General features: G+C 37.4%; 1 protein-coding gene across 10 annotated transcripts in view; it reads right to left on the minus strand.

Moving 5' to 3' along the window:
- Positions 1-2626: 2626 nt before the first annotated feature.
- Positions 2627-13941, minus strand: part of FAM120B (family with sequence similarity 120 member B) — a 56239-nt gene continuing 44924 nt past the window's right edge. For 9 of the 10 annotated variants that reach the window (XM_087776851.1, XM_087776855.1, XM_087776859.1 and 6 more), the window contains 4 exons: positions 12393-12501; positions 11004-11117; positions 6776-6833; positions 2627-4555 (listed from right to left, as the gene is read on the minus strand). In XM_087776851.1, coding sequence (XP_087632977.1) covers positions 4543-4555; positions 6776-6833; positions 11004-11117; positions 12393-12501 — 294 coding nt within the window. In that variant the 3' untranslated portion in view covers positions 2627-4542. Of the gene's footprint in view, positions 4556-6754; positions 6834-11003; positions 11118-12392; positions 12502-13941 lie in introns of all 10 variants that reach the window. The other variant, XM_087776853.1, reaches the window with a different exon arrangement.

Raw genomic sequence — 13941 nt, forward strand, 5'->3', positions numbered from 1 at the left:
AAACAAACAAATATTCAAGACTGTAGGGTTGGGTTTTTAATACAATAAAGATGCATTTTCCTAGTTGGCACATGCAAAAACAAATATTAGTGCTTAATTTTGTACTAAGATTAAATAACACATTTAGGCTGGCGAGTACTCAGACAGAACACCCTGCCAGCTGCCTCGTCGTCTTTTACAGACGACTCTTCAACTCAACACATGTTGTTTCAACTACAGAACCCTAAGAGAACTACATACTTCCAGGTAAAAAATCCTAGCCAAGACACTGTAAGTTAAACTTAACACCTAATGTCCTACCTGGGACCTCAAAAGCAGTACAAGCCAGTAGAGCTCTAGGAGTATCAGCTGCAAGAACATATTCTTTAACAAATGAGCTTCCACGTTCTGAACCAGCCTCACATTTGTGGTGTGTAACGTTGAAACATGGTGTACTCAGTAGCCTGATTACAGGTGAGAAGGGTCTGGATGTCAGCTGCAAGGTCTAGGAAAGCAATGAATGCAAGGTCCTAATTGTATAGTGATACACCAAGACACTTTGCTGGTTGTAGCTGTTTTCAGTTTTTCAAGCTGCTTTCAGCAGCAAGTAATCCCGTGGGCCATATCTACTGTTTTGATATTGTCCAATTACTGTGGCAGTTACAGCCAAACTTTCTGACCACCTGTGCTGTCAGGGCCTTAAAGCCCACTGCCATGGAGCAGCAAGGGTGGGCTGCTCCACAAGGGAAGGCAAGCCAGCAGCTGAGTGGCAACGCAGGTGGGGCAGTGACCTCGCTGGTGAGGGTGCAGTCCCACAGTACCTGAACAAGAGCAGAGCAGGTCTGATGATGGTCACCAGGTTCACACAACAGTCCTGTCGTCACTGGACAAGTCTATGGTGATGAGGGATGCCCCAGGTCAAACCAGGAAGTCAAATCAGCGAGGCAAGGGCAGAATCAGCAAGGTGCCAGGCTGGACACAGGCATACCTGCAAAGTGGATTAGGCAAGGACCTGGCCTTAAATGCAGCTCTTGAGCCAAGGGGCAGAGGCCTCCCATAAGATTTTTCACAGGTCTCTCACACACGTCTTTCTCACACACCAGCTGGATCCAAGGTCACCCAGCTCCAGGCACCCAAGCCCCTTAGGGGCCAGGAGGAGAGCCTGGTAGAGCGTTCAGGGTGCAGACAGCCATGGGGCTGTCAGGCACCTCTGCACCTGGGACATCAGGAAACACTGGAGCTTGTATACTCACCATCACTGAGCCCTGTCCTGAGCAACCTCAGCAAGTCTGAACGACCTACATTCAGGAGCAACCTCACCAGGTCATCAAATTTATCCAAGAGGGCAGCCTCACCAGACTCACAAAACATCATGGTATCCCTACGCTCTCAAGCATGATATGCCTATGTGGCACAAGCAAGCCAAGGTTTCTGCTTATTTACTGGGCTGACCTTGCTTCTATATCACCAAAGGATACTCTCTAAGGAGGAGGCTCTGCATCGCAGAGGAATCTCCCACCAACCTTCCTAGGGAAAGGGCATGTACTAGCCCAGCTTAGCTGACAAGAGGGAGTCAATGTTTAAACGTGAACATGTAAACTTTTGACCTTCTTCCCCAACATTTAATTAAAGACCATCTTGGCAAAATAATACCACGTGTTTGATTGTCCTTGTAACTTTGCCCAGACAGCATGGCACACAAAGATTTGTAGAGCTTTAGCACTGCTGTTCCCCTCCGCCTCAGCACAGCGCTTGCTAAGGTAGCAAAGCAATTAAAACTGTGGTTTCCTGGTTTATAAAACAGGCATAATCTATATGTTTTGATACTTACAGTGCCACAGCATCGTAAGATTAACTCAGTGTTTCAGTGTTTTCTGCAGTGCAGATCCAGATTCCCAGTGTGATGGTGTTACAAATGAGCAAAGTAATGTAAGACGAAGGATACATAATAGATAAAAAGAGGAAAGCTGATAAATGTCTTCCTGTCAGTCACTCTTTCTCTCACAATGACCATGTCATGATTTCTGTTGAGTCACGGTTGACGAAGTTATTGATGTTAATGAATGTGCTCTGAATCCCGTTCCAGCAGGGGAATAAATAAAGCTAATAAATAAATCCACAATTTCAGTGAACATTTGATGAAAGGCAGCTACCCAGTGCACAGGCTAGAGAAGACAGTAAGCAATATGGCCAAACAAAAAGAATGCTTTTCTTCACAAACATAGGTTCCTCCACTTCGAATCCACATCTGTTTTTCTTCTGTCCTGTACCCATTCAAAGTAACCCTGTACTCCACATATTAAGGAAACCCTATTAGACTGGAATCTTTAAGGTCACGTTCTTGTATACGATTTCTTTCTACAGTCCATAAGCTTTATGGTACTCTGAACAATTTAAAGTTCAGTGAGGCAGGAAAGTAGCACCTCTATGTTTCGACTTCATGCTTCTGCTTTCACTTCATGATTCCTGGTGGGAAAAAAAAAATCTTTTGGCTTGGCAATAATAATAAGCAGCTTCTGCTTATGGTCTAACATTAGGAGGAAAGAAAAACCTCACAGAGAAGCTAACAATTCTTCAGTAGTCAGGGTAATTATTACCAACAATTCATAACATACCACAACTAGCACAGCAAAACTCCCACTCTAACTGTATTTAACTTTGTTTATTGAGGCCAACAGAAATCTTTTCTCATATCAAAGCCTGAAGGGGGAATTACCAACAAATTCTGGCACACAGTTACATTCTTTTAAAATACACTATTATACATCATGAAATTCCTGAAACTAGAGAACTTTCCATAAAACTCAGACCACATTATTCCAAAAGGTTGGGGGGGGGGGGTGGGACGGGGGAGAAAACAGTGGTAGTACAATTACAGCAAGTGACAAATCAATAGAAAAAGGAAGCAGGAATGCCCCTATCATGACAGGGTCCCTGGAACACAAATCAGACACTGTGTAGTGTAAAAATTGCATCTGTTCAAACTTTTAATAAAACTAGAAATCCTATATTGCTGCCAATTTGTTTAGCTGGACTGTTGCTATATGCAGAGTATGAAAGAGTATATTTCTTGGGTCACAAACAGAAAAATACATGTGAGGAAATTATAGCATTGAGTTATGTATACCTGACAATACTATTCACTTTGCCATAACATGTATACTAAATAGGAACTAAGTTCTACTGACAGTTGACTCAAAGGAGTTACCTGCACAAGGCCTAAGAAACAACATTAACTGAACAATAATGGACTAAAACCACAGAGTTTAAATCGGTAATCATTGTACCATAAAGATAAGTGCAAGTTGTACAATAGCTATAGTGCTTCTGAAAATAGATTTCAAAATTAGAGCTAAATTTTCTCTTTGGAATATAAAAATAATGCTTTTTCCTCATGCTAAACACTTCTAAAGACATTTAATTTCAAGTGTACTTATGTACTATTCTAAAAATACACATATCTCCAAAATAGTAATAAAGTCTGTGTGATGAATAATAGGCCAGGGAAAATTAAGACAGGAGATACCCAGTTGCCCTACCTGTACTCTGTGCATTTACTTAGATCTCTTGGGACTACCTTATCAGTATGGAGTGAAATCATGGTGCCACTAATATCTGCAAAAGATGCACCAATGCTGTCAACAGGGAGAACATTTTACCCCGTGTGCTTCAAAGAACTGACACTTAGGAAAAAAAAGCATTCAAAATGTCTGTCAGTTTTCCCTTGATTTAGAATTTCCTCCAAAATTATACTGGCCAGAGGCTCACACTAACACCTTTACTTTGATAGATGTAAGGACTGGCATAAATCTTAAATGTTTCATAAATGACTCACTACATATGGAGGAGAATTCTAGGTATTCCAGAAGAGGACTATGCATTTGACTCAGCTCTGAAAGGCCCCAAAATCATAGGACATTAAAGCTGTAGCAGTTTTGTATATAGAAACTAATTTTATAGCTTTCTGGAATGTTTTAGCTACCCTTTTCTCATTCTCTGAGACTGGGGAACTATGAAAGTAAGCCACATGACAGAAAAGTAACATTTTTAACCGTGATATGATTGTAAACACTTTAGAAGTACCTGAAGTACTTTTTTTGTCCGAGCTGGATACTTTCAGCGTCATACAGCATAAAGGTTTAAGAGAAGAGACATAATAGTTTTCATGACAGAACCAGATGAATTAATTAAATTTTTCCAGCCTTCTTCAACACCTAGGACTGGCCTCTACTTTTTAGACATAATTTTTTAATGATCGTTTTTCATAACTGTGTCAACAAGTTTTTTGTAAAGAGCTCCAAACAATACTATCTGGAACCTAAATTATATAATAATTGCTTCACAACATTCCATAATCTACTCCTCTTAAGCTACAGGCTAGGAAAAAAAGTACACAAAATAAAATGGAACTGAAAATGAGGCATGATAAATTTCTGATTAGAGCCTTCCCACCACCATTTTTGAAATACTGATGAAGTTTTTATGATCTTCAGCACACAGCATTTCATAAAAACGTATCTTGTTCTCTTATCCATTTTCATCCACTTCCAGAAATGAGCAGGGTCACCTGGGTGATCTAAAAGACAAACAGTTGTGAGGAGCCAAATAAGACACACGAACATCAACACCGAAACAATTTTAGAAGTTACAGCCTGTTGCAGGGTAAGATTTTGTGATCTGTATTATGCAGGTGATTAAACTACCATAATGACGCATTCTGGGTTTAGTGATCTATGTATTAATTATCCAGATCAGCACTTATGCTTTGAACTTTAAGTTCTGCAAGTCTTAATGCAAGCATTAAGTTTTATAGCGTCCGCTACTCTCTGTTAGTATGGGTCATGAGATAGTTTTCAGATATAAATTTAATTTTTAAATGCTTACAAAAATAAATAATCCTGGCAGTAATACAATAAGAAGCCTAAGACTGAGATACAGTTTCGGTATCAATAAAATCTAGAATGATGATTATGAGAACTACACTAATAAGATACTAATCAATATTATTCAAAACAAAAAAGAAAAATAATCCGAAAGAGTGGATTTTCCAACATGATAAACATTAAGGCCACAGTTCTCTGTGTAAATACAAAGTTTTGTCCATGTGCAGCACCACTGACTTCACTGTTTGGAATGGTCATCATCCTCAATAACTAAACATGCTCTTACAAAAACCTGCAAACAGTATCAGGGTTCAAAACTTGCTCTTAACATTTTGCCTCTATCTTTGGATATCCTCTTTTTCTGCTGCTCAGTCTTTTTTGAGAGCAGGAACAGGACACCAGGCTTTCATTTTTCTTTCATCATATACCTCCCGTCTGAGAAGAAGAGAGGTTCTTATATAACTTCATGTAGTGAAAATGCTGAAGTACAAAACTAAAGATACTGTGATTCCAAAGCACATAAAGAGACAAAAACCCATCAGTTCCATAAACATCCACTTGAGCCAACTCAATTCAAAGAATGCTAGAAACCTAAGAAAAGCATGAAATTGTTGAAGATTACATAGATAGAGACAATTTTCAGTTAGGTTGAGATGCAGACCAGTAAAGAGATAAGCATGGTTCTAAATGTGTCACCCGCTTTCTATGAGACATAAGTGGTGTTGACACTTTTTTCCTCTGGTATAATTTTTACATTTCATGATTTAAAATGGGATTTCTACATAACTGCCTAATTTTTTTTGCCTGAGGACATTAATTCAGTAAAGGACCTCTGATTATTTTAACTGAATGGGTATGCAAATGGAAGACATAAGAAAGTTGCTGTAATCTCTAAAACAGTTTCTTAAAAAACACAAGTAATGACTTGAAGAGGGGCTTTTGTGGTACCAATTTACCAATATATGATCCTATGGTGCTTTTAGAAACTGCATGTGCTCTGTTATTTTACATTTCTTTAGTATTATTTATATTAACTCTATTTAAAATGAATTAATTTTACAATTAAAGAAACACATACATCACTGAAATTGAATCAAAAAGTGAAATATACCAATTTTTAAGAAATAATTCTGAAGAGAAGTGTTTAAATTAGAATTCTGGACAGGAAAAAATACTTAGTATTCCTAAGTATTATTTATTACAGAAGTAAAGCATGACAGATTCTTTCTCTCCTCAGCAGTGATGTGGTTCACTCCACAGAGCTGAGATAGATAGAAAAAGTTGCTTAGTTAGAAGTGCCAAAAGTAATAGCAATTTTTGCCTCTTGTAAGAAAGTGCTGCATTTTACAGTAAGGTCATTTTGTTTTACTGGCAGATGTTTACATCAGTGACGTCATGTTTCAAACCTTTCAACAGGTTTCAGTAACAATGGTATAACCCTTAAGATAAAGATATAATCCACAATTAAGACGAAAACCACCATTCAGCATGGATATGCTACATTATTCATGGTGAGCAAACTCTTGTAATATAAACAACAATAATGAAAATAGGCAAAACTTATAGTTTAAGTCTTAAAACTTACGGCTGGAAATATCTAACAATGTTGTAAAAACACTTCAGACTTTCCAGTGTCAAACGCACAGAACAACGTAGCTATACTGGGATGCTACTGGGCTTCAGCTGGTACCTTTAACTTAAGTTTTAGTGATTCTGGTCTCACAGCAAGCTTAGACCTAACAAGACAAGTGATTAACAAGCTGAATAGCCTCAGCTTCGATTGATTTCCTCCGCAGTCACATGGTTCAGTTACTCTGTAAAGTTCATAAAAAGAGGCTCTCATAGACAAAAACTATCTCAATGGTAACTATCCCATCATCTCAGTTTGCTACCTGTACACATGCATTCTTTACCGAGGAGGAAGGTGGGATCTTCTCCTCCGATCTGGATGTCCCCATCCATATTCTCTACCTGGAAGGAGTAGGAGAGGAATTAAATATTTTTAATTAACAATAAAGCAGGAAAACAAGAGCTTATACAGACAGTCTGCAAGAAAAATTACATTTATACATAATTTGAAAAAAGAACATGTCTGTCTCCAGTTGGTGTATAATAATGGCTAGTATTTTGAGATGTTGGCGGATAAAGTCCATGGTGGCACTGCTTTTCTTAAAGCCCTTGGGCCACTGTAACTTTTAAATCTAGTCCAATTAATGGCCTGGATAGTGAATCATACAGGTCATACACTGTGGTTGGTAGATCAGACTGTGTGAATTCAGGAAAGGAAAATACACTATTTAGAACCAGACATAAGCCATATTAACAAACATTTTCATACTGGTTTAAGTGTGCCTGTGTACAATGTTGCTTTAGTTATAGATTCCTATAAGCAAAGTAGTACTCAAACTGTAAATGAAATCTTTTTTTCAGCACCAAAGTTCTACCAAGTCCCATCTACATTACAGTTCTATCAAAATCCTATTAATCAGAAACGTGCTTGAACACAGAGTATGCAACATGAGTGTGGAAGCCTTGATTAAATACCTAGCAAATGGAAACTTGCTACAAACTCAGATCCTTCAGTATAGTTGTATTACGTTCAGCTACATGTTTTACTGTGTGCTAAGACGGAAGTGAATGTACCTGTTTGATGCAATTACACTCCATGAAGAAATGGGACTCCAGAGAATTCCCTTTTGTCTTGGACAAGAGTTTCTCTTGGGTGAGACATACCTCCAACAATTCTATTTTTTCCATATCTTTCCTTGACACTCATCTTTCCTTTCCCCTGAAAGACTGCTTTCAATTTTCCATAAAAGCTTTCCTCCAAGACCTTGCTTTTAAGGAAAAATAAATCACTTTTGAAAAATTGCTATTTTCTAAGTTGAATTCTTTAAAAAACAAAAGCTGCCCATTTCCCTTTTTTTCTTCTTTTCCAGTAGAGGGATGGAAGAAAACCAAGGCAAAGGTGGATGGAAACAAAGAAAGCAAAACTATTTTTTGGAGAGGACATGATTTTCTTAGGCAGAACATAGCTGACCCCCAAATCCAACAGCTTCTAAATGCAAGTATGAAATTGTCAAAATGCTTCACTATTTCCCCATCTCACTGATTATTATTCTGGTGGTAGATGACTGGTAGCTACAATTATCACCCATTACTTCTAGCTCTCTGACAGCTCTTACTCATCATGTCCTCACCCCTCCCCTGGGTCGATCATACAGAGAGTTCTGATGTTTACCTTATCACCGGCAGAAATTCTATATCCTTGCCAATACCTTTCACTATTTCTAATGTGTCAGGGTATCCTTGATTTCAACCATTCATGTAGCTGTTACAACCAGTCCCATAGACACCCTCTCCCCTATCTCCTTCCCTTATCTTCTGCTCACTTTTCAGACAGGTTTTGAAATACTAGTATGAGAACCATTGTCCAAATCACTCCAATTTTAAAATATAGCTATAAAAGTATATAAGACAATGCATAGATAAGGTTAGACTTACTTTTTTATTTTCTTTTTTTGCTATCTTTTGTATGTTGATTTAGATCTAGGTGGTAATTTGTATGGTATGACAAACAATCTCAGTGTTTATCAGTTGGACAGAGAGTTTATCAGTTGAAGAGAGTGACAGAGACACATGATACTCCATAGTGATTTCCATAGTTTTTAGTGCTCAGTTTATTTTTAGCTATTTGTAGAATGAGGCAACAATGTACGTACGAGTAGTCTTAACTGCTAATTAATGAAGTTTTGTCTACCAATAGGCTATATGGCACGTGGTGTGGTGTTTCAGCCATGAACCTAGAATCCGTGAAGTCATGCTTTATTACAGACATCTATGCTACCTCAGGCAAGACTTTTAAACTCAAAGCACCCAGATTACAAGTGCTGCAATGCAAAGTTTTATATATCAATAACAGAAGCCTAACCTTAGCTTTAAATTAGATACCTACGATCTGTGTAACAAGCATCAGAATGGACAGACACTCAGAATGGGACACACAGAAGTCAGTATACTAAATAGGAAGTCTTCTAAATTAACAAACAAGAAACACTAAGGGAAAATCTACCTCCCTGTGAGGCTTAGATGTCCTGCTCTGAGTTAGGTGGATGCACTCTCCATTTGTGACAGACCACCAAGAAATTTATTAAGAGGACTTAAAATAAATAAATCAAATCAAAACAAAACAAAAAACCCCACCCCCCCTGAAAACCCCAAAACCCCACAGCTGAATTCCCTTCTGTCAAAATACAGCTAGAGGATGAGATGTTAATTACAGCAGATCAGTGGTTAGTATTCACCATAAAATGAGGGATGCTTAAGTTCAATTCTTGTTTTGCCTGAGGGGACTCAAACCATCATCTCAGGGAAATACCAGTGCTTCCCTGGTTTATGCTTTCTGGGTGGAGGCACTCTTTCCTCCACTGTTGAAGCTGAGACATTGTCATGGAATTCTTAAACATTAACTGATAAGAGAGAGCAAAGGCTGCCTAATCATTAGGTACACTCCTGACACACAAAAAACAGGTCCTGTGGTTACTGTTCCATTACTTAAGGCATTTAATCCAATGATTTATATATAATATGCAACAGCAGGAGCCATAACAGAATACCACGGGAAGGTATATAAAGGATGGGATAGATAGATATCAGCAATATTAGTAGGAAGTTTTATCACGTAAGTTATCATGGAACACAAAATCACTACTTTTTTCTTCTTCCTTTTTCTCTCTCTTTGGTGAGACACACATACATAGCAGAGACAACAGCTACATAACGAAGCAACCCAAATACCTGTCTTAATATTAACAAACTTAGGAAAAAGAAATTTGTCAAAATGAGTCATCTTGGCGGATCAGTTTAATGGGAGCTCTAAAACATTGCAGGGCTCTTTTGTAAGGACTGATATATTTTTTCCAATAAATCTATTTTACTTATAACAGAGGCAATTTAACTGCACTTATGGGATCATGTTTTAAGAGTGTCCTGAGGGTAGTAAATAGGGTTTGTGTAGAAGAAGCCAAGATGTTTTAATAATGCTACTGAAACACTTTTATAACACAGTTCCGCACAGTTACTGCGGAACATGCTTTGCGGAATACATCTAGTCGTAAGATCTCTGAAGCTGGTCAAAGATGACCTGACCCCTGAGTAGCAGGCTTCTTGAGATGGTCACAGTAACAATGACCAGTTTGGGTTCTGCTCATGGCCAGCGCACACACTCTGTATTTTAGCTTTACATTTTACATATGCAATCAAACAATCTTATCTGTGAATCAAATGATAGTATCTGACTCTCAAGCATACAACAGCGGCAGCTGAAACACATTAAAGACTTTACTGTATTTATTTATTTATTATTTATCCTCCCTAATCACATCATCAATCTTCTTTGAAAACCTCACCTGGAAACATAGAAGAAATTTAGGCTCTGCAGACTTAATGAAATAATTGATCTTTCTTAGACACTTCTATTCCTTTTGCTTATTTTCTTTTATCTACGTGTCTATGCTTTAACTCATAATAATGAGGAAGTAAACCTGAATTATGTCAGCTCAATAGTGTTATCCACAGTGATGCTTCATTGAAATGTCTGTTCTGTTCAAGAAGTAAGATTGGTGAATGACTTAAGATTAATGCCAAGACATGACAGAACTTGCATTTGTATTACTTAGGCAATGATCTGGAAGCTGAGACCCTGATCTAGAAAACCACTTAAGAATGTGTTTAACTTTATTCATATGCTTAAGTGTTTTGTGGAAGTATCAACTAAGATCTGCAGCTAAAGACTTCAGACAGACATTTCTGTGCAGCTGTGCCAATTTGTTTTAGTACTATTAAAATTTAAACACAGTTCAGCTGAGACCAAGCATGGAAAGTTTAAATACCACATAAAAGCTTTTTTCCCAGAACACTGTGAGTAAAAGATGACTCCAGATTATAATGCTACACTCTACCTCACCCTGCAGAGTTAGTTTTTGCTAATGGTAGTACACAATTATAACTGATACAAGTTTTGTTACTGACTGCTGTAGCCACAGGGTAACTGCATACATACAAATGCAAACTGCATATAGACACGGAGCTCTTATATTGTTGATGGAGATAATTCCACACACACACGCACATATTTTTTACCTTCTGGTTGAGGATTTCTCCATAGGACCCCCCTCATCTGGTTATGATATGGAGGAATAAAAGAACTTCTGTGTGTTTGTTGGGACCTGGGATTAAATTCTCTTTGTTGTGTTCCTGAAAAACAGTATTTACTAAGCATCTCTGACTGTATGTAAGATTAAATGAAGAAAGAGAGTCAGCATATTCTTTTTCGGGAAACAACATTTCTTAGTTTTATGCCAAAATACTTATGCACAATTAGGATTTTTCCAAACTAAAGTCAGCCTAATAAGCATGGTTCTTGTCCTCATTTCCATCTATGCACATCATGATTACAAGCTGTTAACAACTGTATTTAGAAACCAGATCAAAATTTTATGACACAGATTTGGAGACTGCAGTCATTAAAACAAAACAGAAATCTCTGTCCAAATTGGAATCACAAATCATAATTAAAATGGTTAAGTACAGCTCTCAAGCAATAGCAGATGCTAACAAGGTCTGGTATCATAAATCACCAACAGATACCCTTAGTTTTGAATGTCCAGCACCAGTATGGTGTAGTACCACATCAGAGGTATTGCTGTCACGTAATGCAAAGTACTGAACTAGCAGAAAATCATGCTGTCTGTTGTAATATGCTCAAGGAATTTTGAAGGGGTAATTTTTATCCTCACAGACATTGTAATTGATCAGGTATTAAGCAGGTAATAAACATAATACCAGCATAAACACTGAGATTCAGTGTGAATTATCTGAAGCCTCAAAAGCCTCAACATTCAGGCTGATCTGTGAATGATGCTAAAAACCTTTTAGATTTTTTTTTTTCCCCTGAAAGTCAGGCAGATCAGGTGGGAAAAACAAATGTCTTTAGTAAACCGAGGCATAAAGTTGGGGGAAAAAAGCACAAGGTCTTAGGCAAAAAAAAAAGCTGTTCTCCAGGTTGCCCAAAAGCTTTCTTATATTTTGAACTGTATCAGTCGGTCCAATAAGGAGTATTCTCTCTTCAATGCGTCACTCAGACCTTCAATTATCAACGTTAAAATAGCTCCCCTGAGGGAAAGGAAGAAAAAACTCTGAGTCATTTACTTCTTCCTATAAAAATAACTTTAGTCACTGAGCAAATAGCAGTGACGTTTCTGTCAGTGAATGATATCTTATTTACTGCATGTATCTCACTAACTATGTAGCGAGATGGAAATATTATTCTATCCAAACTTGGGTAATCAAATTCACATGAATTCCTAAAAAACAGGAAATATTTTCTCAGATCTCTCCTTCGGTTTCTTGAAGAAAGACCTTACAATTTACTTAGCTTGATGGGCTGCCTATGTAAATGCTGCTACTGTTGAAGGATAATTGAGCTCATTCATATAGTGATTCTATTGAGAAAATTAACACAATGCCAACCTGTGATAAAGCCATTCCCTCTAGGTCTGCTCTGTATTGTTCTTTTCTTCGCCATGCAAGCCTTGCAAATGAAAGACTTCAGGTTCTGGAAGGGTGTATACAAAGACTTCTGCAGACAATAGGGTTAGAAATCAATAACTGTTCTGCTTTTCTCACTTCAGGTGTAGCACATATCAATCACATATACAACAACTAAAAGACTTGTCTTAGCCACACTCATGCATATATGAAGGTGGTAGACCTGGTTCGCATTTTATCAGGAAACAAAGTTCAAACATTTCATATTAAAAGTGGATCCTTGGAGGGATGAGTAGGGGTGCAGAAGAAATATTTTCCCCTTTGAATTATGAAAAGAATTATGAAAAGATAGATTTTAGAGCAATAGCATAATTTGTGATTTTCATAAAACTGAACTGATTTTTACAGGATGACAATTCCTTTTTGTAACCACCAAGGCGGAGGGAGAGCAGGAAGGAGGAGAGAGGATTACAGGATAAGGTAAAAATCCAATAGGTGGCAAGACTGCAGCAACTAGAGAGGTTTCTTTAATTAGAGGTAGAGTCTGAATCCCTGAGCCCTCCTGTGAACTTTCCTAGCGCATTTTTTGAGTTAACAAACCTCTCTACAGAGCCTTAAGCAAAACCCACAGATTATTTTTTCCACACAAACTGAGTACAGTCTGTGAAGAACACCCACTACTGGGAAAAACCTTTTATTGTATTCTTGGGAGAATAAATTCAGAATGTGTTTATGAAGGTTAGATGAAAGGCATGATCAGAAAAGGACAAAACATATCACTTATGCTGACCCCATTAGGTAATTTGGTTTTAATTTAAGAAAAATTGATCATGAACATACTCATTAGTGAGAAGCACAATAAAAAGGCTAATAAAGTGATAATATCATTGCCTCACTGCTTTATGAGACTATTATACCCAATTTTCTGTGTGGATAAACAAACTAATATGATTACTGTTATGAAAAACAGAGAACTAGCATAATATGAGCTTAGCATATTTTTTTAAAAAAAGCAAGATGGCTCTATTTTTGATTCGTATCAGAAGCTTTCCATTTTTTATCTTTAACAGCTGCTAGGCTACAAAGAGCTGAGCTACACAAAAACTTGCCCACAAATATATCAACTGTATTTAATTCATACATTTTCTTCTTTTGGTACAAGAATCTGTGGGAAGCAAACCCTAAAATGTTCAAAATTTCTGGTATACATGTAAATATTTAACCAAGATTGTATTTCTACTGTAATTTTCATAAAGCTATTTACTGTATTTAAGCCCATTATAATCAAAACAACACTGATTCTGAGATCTCCTGAACTCCCTGAAGTAATGTAACTGTCCAGATCATACAGAAGGGACCTTAGGAGAAAAGCACCAAACACCAAAAGGAGTCATGTTTTCCTATTACTTATCTTTTCTATAACAAAACATCCCATGTAGAATAACTTTTTTTCTGAACACAATGCTGTTGCTATCATCAGATTAGACTTATGGTGCTCAAGGGCATATTGTTAACAAACGAGTGCTGAAAG

Source organism: Nipponia nippon, unplaced genomic scaffold, assembly GCF_047370975.1.
Source record: "Nipponia nippon isolate SJK-2023a ecotype South Korea unplaced genomic scaffold, ASM4737097v1 scaffold_4, whole genome shotgun sequence".
Classification (NCBI taxonomy): Eukaryota; Metazoa; Chordata; class Aves; order Pelecaniformes; family Threskiornithidae; genus Nipponia; species Nipponia nippon.